This window comes from Ptychodera flava, chromosome 19 (assembly GCF_041260155.1).
Source record: "Ptychodera flava strain L36383 chromosome 19, AS_Pfla_20210202, whole genome shotgun sequence".
NCBI classification, from domain to species: domain Eukaryota; kingdom Metazoa; phylum Hemichordata; class Enteropneusta; family Ptychoderidae; genus Ptychodera; species Ptychodera flava.
Window position 1 is genome coordinate 14,082,995 of NC_091946.1, and position 21,223 is coordinate 14,104,217.

At 39.3% G+C, this 21,223-nt stretch overlaps 1 protein-coding gene and 1 long non-coding RNA gene across 2 annotated transcripts in view; one reads left to right on the forward strand and one right to left on the reverse strand.

The window, feature by feature from the left end:
* The window catches only part of LOC139118657 (uncharacterized), a 358,536-nt gene that overhangs the window by 74,098 nt on the left and 263,215 nt on the right, over nucleotides 1–21,223 (reverse strand). The window lies entirely within an intron of this gene.
* LOC139118651 (neuromedin-K receptor-like) overlaps nucleotides 1–21,223 on the forward strand; it is a 58,762-nt gene that overhangs the window by 35,041 nt on the left and 2,498 nt on the right. Inside the window, exon 3 of the mRNA XM_070682072.1 lies at nucleotides 20,632–20,853. Within this exon, the coding sequence (XP_070538173.1) occupies nucleotides 20,632–20,853 (222 nt within the window). The remainder of the gene's footprint in view (nucleotides 1–20,631; nucleotides 20,854–21,223) is intronic.

The following is a 21,223-nucleotide window of genomic DNA, read 5'->3' on the forward strand; positions in this document are numbered from 1 at the left end:
CTCGACATGTTTCAGTTATACTATTCTTATCACGCGCGATCAATGTCGATCTTCTTTCGTTTCTAGTTGCTTGGTGGATAGGAATACCCAAATTAGCCACGGATATCACTCAGAATGCTGTCTCCGCTTATGTGAAAGCTCTTCATATGCTCACGTCGACAGGTGTCCTCTCAAGATTAGCAATCCCGTGCCCACAGCATGATGACAACTGAAGTTGTTTTTCTGACATTCAAAGCAGGATGTGCCTATTTCGAATGTCCCGGATTATCGATGGTTGATGCATGAGAATGGAGTGAACCTTGAAAGAGGATTAATCAAAAGAAAATTGATAAATCTTGCCCCTGCTGTTTATCGGAAAGAATCTTAATGTAGTAAACTAGCAAGCAATTGTTGGAAGCATCTTGAAAACCGGAGGCGAAGCTTCCTTTGACGCAGGTTGCGTTAAGATCTGATTCTCTTTATTGATTGGGGTCATAAAGATCTTCGATCGTGAACACCCATGGTGATTACCATGGTAGCTACCTACTTGTTCCGCGACCCTCTATACACACTTCTCTTAGGCGCCAGCTACTGCCTGCTCGGTAGGTAATACGTATACAGACGGAAAGTTTTGCATAAACGACAAAAAGTCATCCATTATGCATGGAAAAAAAGCGTATGGGAATTACTGTCGATGTTCACTTGTTTGAACATGAATTCATATTATCCTTGCTATTATACTTTTTAAAGCAGTCAGGTAAGTCGAGTCGAATTCCACCTCCCTCAAATGTACAGTATCCCTCCCCCTCTAGATGATAGCCAAAAGTTCGAAAATCTAGGGATTTGTGACTGATATAGGTGGCTAAATCTATGAGGAAACCTGGCGTAAGGCGGACTCTCAAAAGGTTTGCCCGAAACTCTCAAGGGATGTTCGTGTTCTGTTGCGAGGTTTGTAGCACGTTGGAAGAAATTGGCCGGGATCCATCGCATCTTAGTATTGAATTAGACTGTTGATGAGAACAAGCTCCCGTTCACAGTGCTTGTTTCCTCTGAAAAACAAGTTCTGCGTTCATAAATGTAGGCTCAGCTTTCCTAATAGAATCAAAGCAAAACGCAAACAAAACTACCCTGAAAGGGTCGGGCAGACAGTGGCACCGCAACGAGGTTTGAAAAGAATCAATCGTATCCTTCATTTCTTGCTGAGAAGTGTAGAATGCATAGTGCGCATTCTTTACGTGTGTCAAGGGGAAACCATCCATTTCCTTTTTTGAATTTCCAGATGAGTTGAAGTGCAAGATTATCACTGTATTGTAACGTTGGATTAGCTTTAGTAATCGATTTCAGAATAAGATTTCCCACGAAAAGTTCAAGTGGAATACCTCGAAATTATCAGTATGAATAATTAAGACATTTGATTTTATTATTTCTCAAGTTCAAAGTCTTTTTCGTTTATCTCACCTCGGCTAGAGATTTAAAATAATAAACGGAAATGTTTACGTGGACAACAAAAAACTTTTGAATAGAAATTTGTCTTAGTATTGTAATCCTAATTCTCAAATATAACATCCTCATATTTGTTTGTATAACCAATTTTCTATCCATTTCTACCCTTCTTTTGCTCATAAATAATAGTTCTTGCTTGTCGAAATTTTTTTCACCCATTCTAGATCACCAATTACACACTTCAAATGTTTTTTGGCATTTAATTTTTTCTTTTACTGTTAAAGGATCTTACTACTTTTGTGTGGTTAATTTTTCCATCCACTTTCTTCTCAATACTATTTTGTACGATCAGTCAAGTTTATTGTCACAGTCGCTTGAAAAATTTGGTTTTCCGTGCACACGTTTTCTTTATCCAGATTGATTTCAGGGCCTCTAGGATTTTATAACGTTATCTGAGAAATAAAGCAATATTCTCGGGTATAACGTTGCATAATATAATTTTCATATTCTTCAGTGACCTGTGAAGGCAGTACACGCCTTGAAATTGAGAGTATTGAATGTCAGCTCAACTTTTCCATTCAATAATAAAAATCAGGGTCACTCTACAAATTTGGTAATATTGAAACAAATTACCCATCATTTTATAAACAACACTTGAATTTCAAAATGGCCGCTATCCCTTTGCTGACAATATGGAGAAAAATGACATTTAAAATTTTCACAAAACTAAGCCGGTGAAACCTTTATTTACTCCACGAGATTCAAAATGAGCCCCAGATCAAACACTGTAGATCAAACAAGTATTGTAAAAGTTTGAGAGTCTGAATCTGTGTCCACGAGGCACATTCTGCCATAAATACAAAGGGGAATTTTCGTTTTGTTGAGTACTCCTGCAGATAGAGCGTACATGCTAATGTATACGAGCGCCCGTAACCCTATACTTAAGGACAATCTACAAATTAGATAAAATAATTTTAACAACTATAAATGTTATTGTATATCTAACTTTGACATTTTTAAGCAATATTGCTGGTCTTGCAGACAATAGAAGATACGCTTTTACCATAAATTCGCCAGAATGTCCGGATACATGTATACGTTAAATATACCGGCGCACTGATCAATGAGTTCAGACATTAAATAAACAACAGTTACTTAACCTGATATATGATTCAGTAGACTGCAGGTACAGTTAGTGCCTGGACATGTCACGATTCTTGTATGCTAAAAAATGATCACAGTAGGGTGTTTACCAAAATACTGACAATCATGCATGAAATAGTCATTGTTGCGATAAGGTCTGCAAACTGCAACCTTACCATGCGCCATAGTTCAATGTAATTAAAGTACGGTAGGTGCGTTTCAATCATGTTACTGATGTAAGGATTTCTGTGGAAGAGCCCTACAGATTACGCGAATTTGACCCATTAGTGCATGGTTAGTCAACCAATGTTCGGAATCGCCTGCGGTAATCATATACATACGCAATATTCCAATTTATCGCTGGGTTTTCCAATTTAAGTTCATGCAAAGATTAACCTCTGATGTTTGTCTGTCTTTTAGATGGCTTTTACATGGACCGAGGCCGCTTAGGTATGAACGCATACATTTGACAAAGGGTATAGTAGGCATATATGACCACGACTGGATGCGATTATAGAGGACCGTATACACGTTGTGCTCTAAGTGTAAGAACTGGGAATAGCACCAAGTAAACTGTTCCTATGGCATGGCAATGACAAGATAATCCTGGCACTTTGTTATACTGTTGGTAAATACAAAAGTTCTATCAAAATCATTACACTAATAATCAAACTCTTGATCATTACTACGCATACTGCCAGTATTTGTGGCAATGCTACCTCGCACAAGGTGTTTAACATTCATTCAGATGACCTTTGAAAATTACAAGGTCGAAATTGAAGGCATGTTCCTGTTTTCCCAGGGTACAATCAGCCTTCATGAAAACAAATTCCAACTTTCCAGTAAGCGAAATCTCTTACAACTGGAAAATGTAACTTGAACGCATTATATGCAAATGTCAACACACTCAGCAAAGTCGATAGTCATTTGCTTAAGCCAAACCTTCCCGCAGGATTCTACTGCGTATACCGTAAGGTTTTCGCGCTTGTTTTTTATTCATGAGCTCACAATATTCATCTAAGAGTTTTTCGGCCTTCAGCAACCTTGGATGAATATTTGTGGGTACATCACTTCCAGTAAAGTCACCTAATTAGTAGTCATGTCATATCAAGACGAATTCAACTTAGAATAGGTCAGTTCTTTGTTTGACTCAGGGAAGAACAACCCATCACAATTATTAAAAGGTATGCGCAGGTGTTTAATTTCGTATCCGCAAACAAGCTTTATGCTCTCAGTGCCAAGTTTAACATAAGAGAAAGCGGCAATTATCAGATGGCAAGGCCTTCCTTTTCGTGCAGTGTAAGCATCGCGGCTTTGCCGTGACGGTATAACAACTGGATTGCTCTTTAAAAAAGTTGCATGAGGTGCGATGGAAACCAATTACTGTTATTTGCCGAAGAAAAATCATTTGGACCACATCTGCGCCTGAAAAACCTGAACTTGTTCAATCCCTTCAGAACGGTATAACCAAGAAGTAGGTATAGCGAAATAAAGGTTTTTACACAGTTAATCCCAAACAAGGGTCAAAATAAATGTCGTCGTAAAATATGTCATTTTTTATCCATCAGCGAATCCACCGTAATCAAGCACAAAGTGCCGATAGATAGCACAGAATTCCATCTTTCTATGTCATATGAATGTATTACCTCTTACAAGTTCTGCAGCTTTACATTCTTAATGATTCTGTTAATCTGTGTTAGTCCCCACTGAGAAGGCCAAGGTGGATTATCGAAAAGGCCCCGTCTGTACCTATGTCAGTGCGTGCGGAGTCATCGCGTTGACGTGCATGAACCGGATTTCCTTCATACTCAGTACAACGGTAGTGCCTTTTATTATATAGCACCTATACGCAAATCCGTTTGTATCACGATACGATCCAACATGGCCACCGGGCAACCATTTTGTTATGAATTGTTCTGAAAGACATATCGAATTTAGTACGGTGCATGTTGGTTCGAGGACTATGAACTAATTCCGTACATCAAAATCACTTTGTTTTGCGGTATAATTCAGTATGACTACTACGCTAATCATTTCATGTGTTCTGCAATATACTGAGATATGCATCCACGGATTTCCATGCAAACTTTGCAACTTTATATACTGTATGACACCTTTAAAATAAACCCTCCTATAAAATTTATCGATGTCATATATTTTCAGTGCTGAAAAGTAATTCATATTCAGGGGGTCAGGGCCAGTTGGACGGGTTCAAATGCTGGTTTATTGCCAATAATGTCGCGCTCAAAGTTTGCCATTTTCACGTTTCAAATAGTAAATCGCTTCATATTCAATAAATTATATTGCAATAAATTATCAACCTGATCTCCTGCACCTAGAACATCATGATACATCTATGATATAAGTGTAATTTGCAATTCGTTTTACGTCACGAGGCAATCTGTCTATTATATATTTAGTTGCGAATGTCATATCCTACTAATAATGTACGGCACAGTCTTGAACCAATGTCATCAAACATCAAGACCGCCAAATGGGATACTTCTAGTGATAAGCGGGGGCTATGTTATCAACAATAATATGTCTTTCACAAATGTATGAAAGATCGGCGACTGCCAAGGACGAGAATGTATATAGACTGAGAGAACTCGAAAACTTATGATCTAGGTGTCTTGCATCGCATCTCAATTCAATTCGAACAACAAGTCATCCCAGGTTCTGATATTGTGACTGTATGTGTCTTTTCTGCTCAAAATTACGAGCAAATGACCAGCAAGTCCTGACTTTTTCGCAATGCTCACACCTCATCCTTCTATGTCTGAGTCACACAACTTCTGTACGAATGTCCAAAACGCCGGCGTATCGATACTTAGGTATTTTAAGGGAAGGAATTCAAGACCTATGAAAATGCTATCAGCTATCTGATTATAATGGTGAATGAGATAATGTAACCATTATATTCCATTCAACTATAATGAAGTCAAAACTTATAAGAAAATAGTTGCATCCTTGGCGAAAGTTAACTTTTTCAGTTTTCCTGAAATTTTTGTCCCGAGACAATTCCTGCCAAAACGCAAAACTAAAGAAATCGTCATTTAACATATAACTGCACTAAATGGGGTTAGAAAAGGATAAACAAGGAAACACTGAGTTCACAAATTACGTTTTGGGAAAATATTTCGCACATGGGACTTCATCACACTCGTTGAAATATTGTCATCTCCTCTAAGACAAAAAAATGGAAAAAGTAATAAGGTAATATAAGCTACTTTTAGACACATGAAAGCGAGAGTGGATAAAGGGTCAAGTAATGTTAAATTATAGCAACCTAATTTTTACAGCCGGCAATTTCCACCACCATGTTACAGCTTTTTCTGTACTGTACTGTGCTTTGTTATGCTCTGCTGTGCTGTACTGTGCTGTACTGTACTGTACTGTACTGTACTGTACTGTTGTACTGTCTTGTACTGTACTGTCGGTAACTTTTCTGAGATACATGTACGTATGGCGTCTGGGTTTGTCTCGCCAAGGGATACACACATCGATGTAGTTGATGAAGTATATCGGAAGCGTAACTTGGGTAGCAATGGCCTGTAACGGTAAAAGTATAAACCAGTAAAAGCCCCACTTTAGATATCAAAACTTGTTTTGCTGGAATTACACGCTTGTAAAGGTAATGCCGACATCTTAAACTATTGCACTCATGAAAAGCACTCCCAGTAGAAACTTTACCGGTCTATACGCAGGAGGTAAAAAGATTAACATCATTATACCATGCCTTGCTGTGTACAGGCACAGTGGTACAGGTCATCTCAGGAGGCAAGACAGCTGGTTGGATATGACCCTAATTAGAGTGTTGATAGCTATGAATCATGGCATGTTAATGAGCCTTTCATGCATATTTTTGGATCACGTCGGTCAAACCGACCGGCCACATAGAGCATGATGTCAATTACGTCAAAATGTCAAAATGTGTTACATCATTAAGACTTGCGGAGCCAAAATTTGATCATAAAAATGTAAACTACTGCTCATCCTTGTGTTAGCGAAGTGATAAATTGAAGAGGCGGCATCAATGTTGTTACGAAGAACAGATAACTTTTACCAGCTACGAAAATATTTTCCACAAACAAGACAGAAATACTCAGTATCCACTTTCACTTGCTATCAAGCAAGGTTACGTCAGTTCCGAAGACATTTTACAGCAAAGCTTCTAGCTGCCAACTCTTTTATAGAAGCTACACGAAACGGACAATATTTCAATAGTGTTTCCTTACATTTACTATTAAGCAAGTTAATGGAATAACGGTCCCTCCATACAACACGCAAATTCTATGAAGGAAACTTTGCAAAACGACCGTAAAGTACACACACACGAAGTAATGACAAGGTGCTATTTTCAACAGATGTGTAAATGACAGTCTAGTAACCAGACAAAAGCTTTCTCGTCTCAAGAATGCTTTCAATAGATACGACGACATTTGACAGACAACGTGTTTGTTTCGAGATACAAGCGACTCTGTGAGTTTGCTTCACGCAGGCTTAATCTCCATGACGACGCGGCGTGCGTAATTCCCTGTATCTTCATATCGTGGATACACGAAAACTGAACCAAATTCATTTTCTACTGGAGATAAATTGTCCTCCTATCTCTGTGAAAACTCGAATTCTCTCTATTTCCCTGACAAATCACGTTTTGATGATCTATTTGATATTACGAGTGTCAATAGAGCAGAGAAAGCTGGTCGGGATTCTTGCTCAATCGTAGCAGAGGAAATGACACGATTTACAGGTTCAAATAAACAATCTAAATTTACAGGTGAAGCTGAATCTTGAAGAGTTTTATTACATTACATCAGTATTCTATTCTTGTCAACACTGAACGTTCGCCCATTGAGAGAAAAGTAGGTAAAATCGTAGCGTGTTAATGCTAGCAACACTGCCTCAAACCGTGACTTCAATTACAAAAGTTAGTTCAACCATGGAGGTATAAAGACAGACTCTTTCTTTATACCTCCATGGTTCAACGATTAAAGTGGGCGACACCACATTATTTTTCTTTCATTGGACAGTGAGTTCCCGATCTTTTTAGGGGACATTGATCCTTCGTTGAGTCCTACAAGTCTTGGGAAAATAGCAAATTGCGTTCTGATCCGGTTGTCTTGCAAAAAGCATCAACATGTCAGCGATGAAAATGCCAACAAAAGATTAATTGCGAATCTGCGTTCAGTCAAGGTGTACAGATAACGAATTCTCGCGTCTCTTTCTGACGATCGTATGCGACAGGAATGTCGTGATATTGCTAAATCTTGCTGACATTTATACACAAGCTAGTTACTGCGAACTACAGGAGAGCAAGCGAGTAGATTTCAAGTAATTGTAACCAGAGGTGCTTTGCAAGTAGTACCATTCTAAACCATTTTGAAAACAAATCTAATTTCGAGGGGAAGGGGAAAGTTAGCCGCAACTAGCTACCGCACACTGGTTCTCCCTCCGACTACTCACTCAGCACTCGAGACTGTCTCTCTCTTCCTCTTCAGTAAAGGAACCTCTAATAGTTTTCTCGCCATGGAACACGACAAAATCTCCCAAGTGCCATCAACTGAGCCCTCTAACCTATGGAATTCCTGAATTCTTGAAATTTGGAAATTTTGGAAAATTATTTGCGTAAGCTCAGTTGAACAATACGTGATATGCAGATTGTTTTTTGCCGCCACAAAGACGTATTTCGTAAGTCAGAGACGCTACCCCTCAGCGCCGCAAAACGTTGCTTATCCCCTTGGAAAACCCTCCCAAAACGGACGAATAATACTCCCTGTACGGCCCGCTGGAGCAAAAGGACAACATTTTCCTGCCGGGTATGATTACCCTTCTGAACCAACCATCCAAGTCAGTTGATATGTCCACCCACGAACAAACCGTTAGCGGATACGATATTGCTCATACATCTTTGTTTGCTGCCCAAGAATCAAAGTAAAAATAGGCCGATGTATACGTTCAGTAACTTCGTCAATTCATTCCCCACTTGGGAGCGCATACAGTTTTATCATCGCCGTACGCGTACGTTTTTTACGATGTTGAAGAATAAACAGAAAAAAAGACAAGTCGTATGATGTTACGGACGGAGATAAGAGCAGACTCAGATACGAACCTGGCGGAAAGTCTGACGTTACAGTAATAAAATGTGTCTTTGACAAGCAACTCGAATAACCAATAATATCCCGCCCATTTGAAAGATAAAACTTGAACCGACCGATCATATCGACCGACAGATCATAGCTGTACGGTAATATTTTCGCTGAATGTCAAAATACCTTTGACAGATTAAGTAAAGATACCGTTTATGTGTTCCGTATCAATACGTTGTAAAAGTTCATCTGTAAGACGAATCAAAGACCTATGACGGGAAAAACCTTCAAACAGGATTGGAATCTTAAAACAGGCTGAGGTCTGAAGAACGATATGAAGTCCACAACATAAAACATGTCTTGAGATGGCCGTTAATGCACCAGTGTGATTGAAAGGGGATAATTTAACATGTCACTAATGTGACCCGAAGCTTTGTTAGCTGAATGGACAGAGCATTGCTTAAAGAGGTAACTCCCCACCCCACAGATTGAACATTGAACATACTATAGCGTTTTGAGTTATCTGGAGTTCAACACAGGACACGTAGTAATTAGTTCTTTAATGACACACTTTTTTTATTTCACAAAAGACGTTTCTTATTTCAACGTTTAGCGGGACAAATTTTACATTGGTCTCGAGGGATATTCACATATTCGGTGTGCTAGTCTATTCTGACTTGATGTCACTGTAACACTAGTAAAATTGTGGTTTGACGAGAGCTTTAAGGTAGAATACGCCTTGGGGATATTCGTACTCTCAAACTTTTACAATTCTTTTCTGATATACTACTTGTGGGGGTTCATTTTAAAGCTCTTGGTGTAAAATTCCTTTTTGCCTCCTTAGTTTTTCGAAATTCGTAAATTTTATTTTCTCTATACAGTTAATACAGGGATGGCGGCCATTTTGAATTCAAATATCGGTAATCTTGGATTATTTGTTTCTCTAGTACCAAACTTTGCACGGTGACCCCCGGTTTTCTTTCTTGATTTTGAAAGAGAATGGTTGAAAGATTCCTTCAGGAACGTTTGAGCAAAAGTTTAAGTCTTTCACTTTCAAGGCACATAGTACCTGAAGTATGATGTGTCCTCTGAGCTCCATCTGCCAGTTTTTAGTACTAGATGGTTCCTCGGGGACAGATATTCGGACTCTCAAACTGTTGTATAGTTTTGTGTTGGCCTATTTTGTCTACCACTTGTTTGGGCTTATTCTGAAGCTCATAGGGTACAAATAAAGTTTCCATGGGAGAATTTGGAAAATCGAATTTTTCTAATTTCCCCTTATAGAATGAATTAAGGCAGAAAGGGCGGCCATTTTGAATTTTAAATCTAGGTAAATGTAAGCTACCATGTTTCCATAAAACCAAAGTTTGCACTGTCACTTCCAAATTTTTTATTGATCTTGAAAGAGAATGGTTTAAAGCTTCGATGAGAAAAGTTTAGGGAAAAGTTTCAATCTTTCAATTCGAGGCGCGAACTACCTTTAATGCAGACGCCATGAACTTCAAGTTCCTGTAACACCAGCGTCATGTAGTTAACGTCTGGAGATCAATACTTTTAGTCTATTTTCTTCAGGGACACTTTAATCATTTTCTTTCATAATCAAAAATCAAAACCGGAGTTCACTATGTAATGTCGGTATCAGAGGAACAAACTACCTTAGATTTTTGACATTAATACATGTACACTCTTCTGGAAAAAAGAAGTAAATTTCCGGTTTTTACGAAAACATGGGGATGTAAACTTCATTTACCACAAACATCAAATTGTGACAGTCTCACTCTGTCCCTACATAAGCAGCAGACCGGCAAAGTACAGTAAATTGTTCAAAAATCGGAGCGTCTCGATATCTGTCCCGTACGCGCATTCTCCCCTAAGTACCAACGAAAACGACAGGAATGCAATGAACTCCCGTCGTACAGAAATCTTAGAATATCAAGATTATAGGAGCACCGACAAACAAAGCTTCAAAATTGCGGAACGAAAGTTAAAAAGCAAGCATGAAGATGCCGCATCGAAAACCTGTTCGACAGATAGAATATATTTGGCGATATCGCCCGTTAGTACTGCTCTAAAAAGGCAGAATATTCATGTTGCCATGGAAACCTTCCATGGTCTGATGACATCACTGTCAGACCATGAACGTGTCGCATGCTTTCAAACTAGTCTTGCATCTCTTTGGTTATTTACGCTCGTTCATACACTCTGACACTGCTACATGTTTTGACCCTCAATCTTTGCCAAACAACCGTGTATCAGCGATGGCCATTGATAACCCATTAATTTAATCTGAATGTCTTACCCTTTATTCGGGGGGGGGGGGGGGCTTGTCGCTAAATCTATTATTCGCATCTCTAATACTATAAATATAATACCGTGAGTTCAGGTTTTCAAGAAGTGTTCAAACACGGGTTATTGGAGACACAGTACGGTTGACACGCAATCTGGTCTTCTGTCGATCACGCGAGTAATGTTTGCCTTACTCGAGAACAGTAGGTCTCTCGGTATGTTGAAATGCTATCATTCTCATAAAAACACCCAGTCTTCATATGGACGTTTTACGGTTGACTAGAAATGCCGTGCAGATAACTCGAATATCCAATCAGCCTTGCAGGATTATTGTCCTATGGAACGTATTGTTAGAAAAATATGTCATTTAGAGTACGAGCAATCACTCAATTTGAATGGCACTTGACACGAAACGATGCGTCAAAGCAATGTCAATAGTCGTATAATCGTTGAAGGTATGCGACCTTAATTCGCCTTGAATACTGCACTGGCGCGAAGTGAAAGAGAAACCATGCCTGATTTTCAATATTACAACCGTGAAATGGGGATGAAAATTGGATTAAATTCACTTGAATGAGAGCAATAAAGATGAAGGGGTTGTACCCTAAACGTCTGTGCTTCTTTTGCTCCCATTCTAATGTTTCAATGCTGCTTTTATCCCTAGTGTTTTTCGCTGTACATCGTGATAATCAGGTTGGTTTATCAACAAAAGGCAACATCGATAGCGATAACGCGGGTAATATCGATAGCGACGCTGACAACATTTCGGATAACGACGACAACGACGATGACGACGACAACTATAGCGACAACAACAACAACAACAACAACAACAACAACAACAACAACAACAACAACAATAAACAACAAGGGTGGGGGAGAAAAGGGGAAGTACTATTATGTGCCTAATATTTGTAATCTTAAGGACCGTCACAGCAAAACGGAATTTCAGTTGAGTGGTGAAGAAGATACAGATTTTACAGTCTCGGCAGAAATGGAAATTTTGGGTCACCATGCAACATTTTTGCATTTAGAGAGTCAAATTGTTTCAAATTTGTGATTCAAGCTGGCAAGCAATCTCTGTGTTAGCCCTTTTGAGAAAAAATAAAGTACGAATATTCACGAAAATAAAACATCCTATTTTCTTCGCATTTTTCAAAACAAGTCCCCCACACATGTTGAATAAAGAAAATAATTGATGGATTATCTTATATACGGAAGTTCGTTCCAAGGTGTGTACTCCGTACATGAGAGAAAATGCCAAGAGAGTTTGACCGGTTGACCTCGCTGTTAATTTTATGCAGGAAATTACAATAACAATGCTTGGTCGAATGACGCAGTGCCTTGAGGGTGGGATCACCAGTGGTATATGGGGAGGAGTACCTTCCCGATGGTGATAAGTGGTGCAGATTACCGTCGCCTAGGTGACTGGCGTATACGCGTGCCAAAAGACACCTATGGTTGATTCCCTGTTGACCAGTCGGATGGCAGAGTTGCAAATACCTGGACTGAAACCATTTGGTTTTTTGTGGGTGTCGGTGGTACTTTGACAATATAAGTAAAGATGCACATATATTGAGTTTATTGTCTTGTTTATGAGCGGCCAGTATTTCCAACAGCATAAATTATGTGCATTTGCCCTTGAAGAAATAAATAATTTTCGAATAAAACATCGCGAATGTAACTACATTCCTTAAGCTCGACGTACACTTAAGTGCCCCAAAGAACCATGAAATCGCCCGACTTTCGATTGAAGAGATGAGTTTTGCCAAACCGCGTATACAGAAAAAGTGGCAGATGACTTTATTTTTAGAATCATAGACAGTATAGCGAGATGTAAAAAATGTGAAACAGGCTCCCCACCTAACTATCCTAAATGTTTTTGTGTCGAGTTTGTGTTTGATTCGTTTCGAAAATGTGTTCCTACATTCTTATTCGATTGTTTGTGTTAATGAAATGTTTGTTTCGCTTTGGATATTTGTAGAGAAGTTTGGATTAGTGAGTACGGTAATGTTTTGTTTGTGTGGGGAAAGCTTATGGCGCGACGCAGCCGGACCTATGTTGTTACAAAACAGGTGCCGCCAACTGGTGAATTTCATCAATTTCGCAAAATCATCACAAAACATGTTTTGAAGGCTGATATACCGATATTTCTTATTTTTGACCCTAACCTAAAATTTGGAGGGGAAAGTGAGAGCTGTTCGTAATGCCCTCCACTGGCATACGCTGAAAATAGCCCTCCCACTGAATTTTGATGCCCACTGCCCTCCGGTATCTACAGTCTGCCCGCTCCCCACTCCCCACAACAATTCAAGCTCCTCGCTGCCCTCTCCCCACTACTGAAATTTCCCATTGCCAACTAGATGCCCACTAGGCACCCCAGAACATTGCAAAACCGTGCGAGCAGTTAGCAGTATACTTGGAACATTGCTCCCCTCTAAGTTAGGCGCTTAATTTCTCCTCAAGTTCTATCAAGCACGCCGCTTTCCCCTCCCTCTACGTATTTTCCGGTGCCCACTGTCAAAATTTTTCTCCCCGCCCGCTGAAAGTATTGAAATTTCTTCCCCGTCCACAGTAAATATCGATATTTCTCCCCGCCCGCTGATTACTTTTGAAATTTGCCCGCCCCGCTGAAAAACTTCGCACGAACACCTTTTTGCACGAACAGCTTAGTTGGCGGCACCTGACAAAAGTTGATAGAGTCGCCCTTTGACGCTTGCGTTTCGAAACCCGAGTGTGGTTTCTCATCAGTCGCAGTGTAGATTCTTTCCTTAGTTTGTGTTTGTGAAAATTTATTTTAATGCATTTTAGTGGTCTTGCTTTCCGATTAGCGAGGCAAGTAATTAATTTTGGTCACGTTGTGAGTCCGTTTGGTGGTTCGGTTTGTTTGTTCTATATTTCTTTACTTCGGTAAATTTGTTTTGACTGGTGTGTCTTTTAGATTTTTGCGGAGGTTTGTGAATTTTTAGGCAATAAGTACCACTGCGGGGTACGGATTTTATGTTTATTGGATCAAGATACTTACAAGTATCCTGGTTGATGTACTTGTTCTCGTACATTTTAATTAATAGTTCGTTTACTTTGTTTACTGTTTGTTCTGGCTTGTTGTGTATAATACTGAGTGTTACGTAATTGCCTTTCGCATTCGAGTACGTAATCGTTTGTGTTGACAATGACGAAAAACCGACCCTTGTCGAAGGGTTATTTTCCCAAAATTTGTCCAATGTTTGCAAGCTGGTTTATCGCGATTCTTTTGGCACGCGACATGTTTTGTTTCCTTGTTTGAAAGGGTATCTCTAGAAGTGCGAGTTTAGAAGCTTCAGATATCTTTCAAGTTTTTGTTTTTTGTTGTTCGTGGAGTCCAATTTGACTTTTCTTTGAATTGGTGTTGTTGCGATTGTTTGTGTCTCACGATGTAGCGTAGTCAAATTATACGACTTTATTTGTTGAAATCCTGAGGTGGTTTTATTCTGTTTGGTTTTGTTGGTGTCCGAATGAATTTTAAGGCTTTTGCCTAGTACTATTTTTCGGAGTTTCATAGTTTGAGCGATGATAGGTTGTTGTTGAATTTCATGTTGTTGTCGGCTTTCTTTGGAAATAGCTGATTTATTTCAACGGCCATGTTTTCTGTTACGTTACTGTGATTGTTTATTTTGTATTTAATGTTGTGTTTCAGTTGTTTGTTATGTGTACGATTTTTGTTATTTCTTTTAAGTGTTTGTGTGTTCTATGTCATTTATCGTATTTTTTGGTAGTTCCCTTTTTGGAGTATTTGGTGGCCCTGAAAAGGGCCGCTTGGTATGGGTTTTTGTTAGCGCTTGGCGCGTTTGTTTTAGCGATGAGCCTAGCTTTTTTATGCTTCTTTTCGCCGATTCGATGTGCTTGGTGAGTAGGTGTTTGCCGCCTTCTTGTCACTGTGTGTGCGTACATGGACAGTCTGCATAGCCCTTGAATGTGGTCTCGATTTTTATCAAACTTACAATTTAGGAGTATATATCAAAACTGATAAATGATTTATGTGATTACTGTAGCTATAGATAGGCTACATTCAGGACGGGCAGCGACGGGCAGTAATTAGTAGGCAAACAGGTGGTTTTCACCGTGGGCAGAACTCGGTGCAATGATACTGAACATTAATAGTAAGCCTGTCACCTTGAAGGTAATGCTGTAGGTGAAACAAGGACTTCAAAAGCACGATGGTACAAACAACACCACAAGTGAAACGTACACATAGAAATACACGCGTTCCTACGTTGTGCCCACCCGGGCCACGCGATTAAAATATGACTGATACTGCTGGATAGTGTTAATTGGGTCGGTAAACAGTCAATTAATAGTTTAATTGACTACCTGGGTGATTGGCAGGTCGTGTCCAACGACGCATATGCAAAGCAGGCCAAAAGACAAAAGCCCCCAAAGTTATTGACAGCTGGCCAGGGGTCACCATGAATACGTAATGAAGCTTCACTACGCAGAAACTGCGTAGTCAAGCCCTTCTTAACCGTTCAAACTCTCTTGGCATTTTCCGGCATGTGTAGAACAAGAATCTGTAATTAATACACAAAACGAAAGATCAGGAAAATTTATCAACTTATGACAGTATTATTTATTGGTATCGTCAAGTGATTGAACCAGGACGGTGACTCAGGCAGCAAATCACATAGTAATGAAATTAGCAAACACAACCTCTACCGCCAAACCTCTATAGTTAGTGAATGGGAATGTAATTAAGTGACTTCACCTAAAATACCTAGTGATTGTTTATGATATTGACATCAACTTTTATAAAATGAAATTTTAGGACCAATTTACAGCACTTTAAAATTTTACTAAGTTTAGCCATTGTGATGTCAGCAGGCGACACGACGACAACAAGGGGAGGATGACTTCAAAGTCTTTATGAGTATGAGGGGGTTACTTTTCAATAATTTCGTTTTGTACTTTAATCACAAGTTGTTGATCTACTCCAAAAACATGCTGGGACACTAACCGTTTGAAAGCTTGTCAATACAGCGTCTCTACGTGTAAAATGCACTGTTGTTGTGTACATTTTATTTGTGTCCTGACCTGAATACACTTGTCAACAACGAATACTGTTCACACATGATCAAGACAAGCTGACAAGTTGAATATTGTGTGTCTCAACATGCTTAACCAAGTAGGACAAAGTAGTGTAGGTGACATTAACACCACTTCTATCCCGTGTTCTGTATATATATCCAACTATCCTCTTGCAAAAATGAGTGCAACATGTACAACTCAACTGAGAAGGCAGTTAAGCAGTGAAACGTTATAATATTGAAAGAAAGAAGCGATGAAAATTGGAACGTAGAGAGTTCTGAGAATAGATGTACTGAGTAGGTACAGAAGCCTTATTGACTTTTGCTTCACGTATTAAAGTGTGTAATATGTCACAAAATGGTCGTATTTCTCCACAGTATCCCAATATCTACCATGTACACTTTAACAGATCTTATCAGTCTTCTTTTCGAGTATCCTTGTTTCACTAGCTTAGATCGGATGCAGATGCGCTATTGGGAAATCTTCGTATGAATCACAAGCCCCCGCAGTGCGTCGGAAGCTGAGCGACATATACACCATAAGCTAGCGCTAAGAAAAAACCTCATATTCCCATGTGCCGATGGCAGCTGGCTGAATTCAGTCAGATATTGTAGTCCTCAGGGAACTATCGACTAACTTCGGCTCAAATTCCAGTTTGGCGCGGTATAGAATAGAAAATGATAGCACGATTTCACCCAGATAAGATACTGTTCGATTTTACTTTAGCAAGATTTTGTTTACTTCTTTATGGACAGTCCGTCCGCAGCAATCTCTCCCTTGGCAACGTTTGGATTACATGCTTGTTTGAAAAACAAGGAGAAGCTGATTACGCTAATCCACTGATGAGAAATAAAGGAGTATGCAAATGAGTTTTATTATCGCCAGGAGTCAGTGGGAAGCAGCGAACTGATTTGTCTTAGCCACCTCTAAGACCTTGTGTAAATATATCTTGCTTTATAAAGGATAAATGTAAATGAAAGTGGCGTTTCATACTGGCGTTGCTTTCCCATATGGGTGCTTTTACGTGAGAATCCGTCGCTTGCAAGGCAGCGAAAAGTGTTTTGTGACGGTGGTTTAAAGATGCCACCGTCATTACAGCAGTTTTTGTTGTTGCTGATTTGAAGCTCGTTGTCCGTCTGTTCAACGTAAGCGTTGGTGGCATTATGTAGGTCACGTTGTTGGACATTGCAATTCTTATCGTTGTTATGCTTTCAACATCGTTAAGGTGGCGTTGCATATGACAGCGCGTTTTGTTCAAAACACAGTCCCTCCACCCACGGTGGAGGAACAGTGCTCAAAATCACATTTTTGCAAAGATTCATTCAATTTTGATTAATATATTAACCCAAGCATAAAATATTGGTTGGGTTCACCTTTTAGCATGACAAGCAGTCGTAAGAAAGTATAGTAAATTTATGCAAATTTATGCAAACAACCCGATTTCCATCGGCTTCTTATTTCTCACGTTTTCAAAACTCTAGCTTGGTCAAACTTTTGTGAAATTTGCACAGTATCTCTTTAAATACTGTCAGACAAATCTATGGTTTAGAAAATGAGTCATTTCCACTTCGCTATATATCATGATTTAAATCTCTGTTTTTGAATGCCACTCTCGCAACCCCGATATTTTAGAATAAGAATAGATAATGCAAAACAAAATTGTCTTTTTTTACTACAGATACTCTAGTTTCAAATAAGATATTAAATTTCATGAATTTGCATCAAGTTTTTGACTTCAATGAATTTTATCATCAATACCAAAATTGAGGTTTTCTACTCCAAATATCTACCCTTTCATCCTTTGAGTAACCTATTGCTACCATACTAAAGTTTAGATCATATGTTTTTTGAAAATTCATAGTATTAGGGGGTCTTTATGTTATCTTTGTTAAGAAATATTGCTTTGAAAAAAGTGTTGGTTAAGCGCAACACCACCTTGAATTACCGTACCCCTATCATCGTTTTCCCAGAGCAAAGGCGCATGCGTAGGACAAATACCAGTGTTTAAACAATATCATATCATACCAGTATATTGGTTGCGAAAAAACCGCGATCTGATTGGTCGGGACATGGAAATAACAGTGCTTCACAGTTGTGACGAATGGGAGCTCCAAGTCAGAAAGAATTGTTTTTTTAACGATCAAAACTAGAATTCTGTATGCTGTTATGATATTGTAGCAATGAACCACCCCAGGGACCAGTATCACTCAAATTTGACCGGTAATTTCATATATGCACTCACTATCGCTGGTTCATATAATATGTGTCGTGAACTGGTCAAAATCTTGTGGTATACATGTGCATAAAGACACAATTAGCATTATGAACGAATAAAGGTTGATTCTGACTTTACGTTGACACCGTCGAAGAAATCTTTAAGGCTATTTTTCAACTATCTCCGGTTCAGTTGTGGCCCGGTTTGGAGTGTCCTAGATGGTGTACTGAATTGCTTTCAGGCGCCTCCAGTCTCCCCTCACTGGTTACCTTCAGGCGTTGCAGGAGAATAACAAACAGCCCGGATTTCGAGCTGATGCCGTACTTAATTGATGTCTTTGTTGCATTTCTTCCACGTAATCTTCAGGATTGAATACAGCCATATCAAAAGAAGTAGTAACACGATACAGGATTAAAAAAACCAAGGCCGTGGAAAATTAAAGAAACGTACCGCGGCATTGCCGATTCTCCTTGTTGCGGATTTTGGTTTCCGTCATGATCTGTGTCACGATAATTGCATGGGACGAAACGTATTGCGTGAGTTTTTTCGACAATACCAGTGACGAAAAAGCAACTTCCAAGTATCACTTTTTCTGCGTATATAAAAGGTTTAATATAATGCCAGATGTGAACTGAATATATGTACGTGACTGAAGAGAAAGGCAGTTCGGTATAGTACAGTATTACACTTGGAGAATTAAATTTTATGGCACACATTAGGATAATTATCACTTTTAAATCCGAACACGACAACGAGAATGGGGTTTTCTGGTGAGACATGGGCACACGAACATAGCCTTGAATGCGTAGAACATGTGCTCATTGGTTCAGTGAGTTACACCATACAAGGTCGATATTGCAATAAAAGCATGAAGTCTGAAACTCTTTCGTTGTATCACCGACGAACTCTGGTATAGGTACCTTGTAAATCTACATCTGGTGTTCTGGTCTTATATCACTCCAGGCTAGCTCCTGCAATCGCACATCAAAATTGGTACATAGAATCCCAATACAAGAATTAGAGTGAAGGAAATGAAGGCCATTAACGACAGGGAACTGAAAGCAGAACCTTGGGAGAAATGTCGACATCTCGCAATTTAACGTACGTTATTTGGTTTCCACAAACGAGGAGAGGGCCTGGATTGTCTTTACCGCGAGCAAATTAACCCGACTTTCACACTATCTTTCATCTGAAAGGAAACCTTCCTAGTTATCATCTGAAGACTGTCTTTGAAACTCGAAATGACCGTTGGGCAATACTGTCAGTTCCATTCTAAGTAAGACACCAAGATATTCGCTATCTCTACTTATTGGGGAAGTTCTGCCCTTATATATACGACAAGACAAAGTAAATAATATCCTCAAAACTTTGCGTTTCTGAGATTAGTTTGTGAAATGTGCTAGCACTCTACTACTGATCATTAGGGTCAGCCATGACCTGTTAGCAAATATAAACTTTACATGTAATCTCAAATCATACAACTTAGACCAATTGCAGTGTGTTATGTAAAATATTTCAATAGAGCCGTGTTGATCTTGACTGATACCAGTATTGTTGAGGGTAGCACACTGTTGATCAACTGTTTTACTATAAAATACTATAAAAGCTAATGTAAAATATTTAGGAACTCAGCCAATAGGGTGTCCCTTATTACAACATGATATTAACTGATCTTTTCATGCAAAGAAAATTGAAGGAAGCTATTATCAACAAACAGACGCTACTGCCCTTGTGGTGGAAATTTTGGGTACACGAGGATTGAAGTATAATTCAATTCTAGAATTGATGCAAAATATAGGGGTTAAGGCAATCATAAAAGTTTAATTCACCCATAATCCCCAAGGAACGATCACAAAACAGTTCCAGTCGATTGTATTTTGTGAAAGCTCGAAAGAAAACGCGGGGAAAGCATTTTTCCCATACATTGGTCTAACCTGACACCTTTGTAACGTGGAGCTTTATCAGTTTCATCATTCTGTACTTGAACCTGTCCCAACTTTTAGATACATTGTTTACTTTTACAAGTAGTCTTATTCATTGTGCAGAGCAGTACATCATTTCCATTTTGAGCAGCAACAATCATACTTTTAGCACTGCAGTGCAAGTGATAATTTTTGGCATATCGCTGCTGGCATACTTACTCAGTGATGCGTTCATATTTTGCTCTCTTGAGATGCATGATTAATCATATTTCGAAGGCGATGAAAATGCACGTATTATATTTCAGAATTGCTTTTTCTAAGCAGAAGAAAATTCGAGCCGATTAAGTATGTGTCTTGCTTTCATTACTTCTTCCCGCCAGCCTTTTAATTCCAAAGGTTGGTACAACCCCGTCGTTTTCAATGACGTGGTTGGACCTTCAGATATGAGAACAGGGATGAAAGGGTCAAACTGGTGTAATCTTCTTTCTTTCAGGTGATAAAAATGCTGATATTGGTGGTGGTTCTCTTCATGCTGTGTTGGCTCCCTCTGCACGTCTTCATGCTGGTGACCCGACTCTGGCCTTACGTTTACATCGATGCCGAGACCCAGCGTCAGGACCTGATGCGAAAGATCAACTCAGTGGTCTTGTGGATCGCCACCTCAAACAGTTTCATGAACCCAGTCATCTACAGTTTTCTAAATGGGGGTTTTCGAGTAAGTACAAGACTAGACCCTCTAAACATCTCTTCGTTCAACACACAATGTAGACGCAGCCTATCCCTGACAAAATTAAGCTACTAAGGGTGGCCCAGATCAACAATGAACCTGGATAGCCAGTCAGGCGTTCCTGTCCAACATATTGTCCTCGATCGGCCAGATCGATAACAAGGCCACTGTGTATTAAAACATGTACAGAGATTAGGAGGTGCGTGGCAAACGAAGTCGAGTGAGATGGTTCAGTAAAAGAGATTATGGTAGAATCTGAAACAGTTATATGCCATGGAAACTGAAACTAGGCCTATATGAAATAAGCGTCTGTATGATTTATACTGCCGGAACAAGCAGGGTTAAGATTTAAATACAT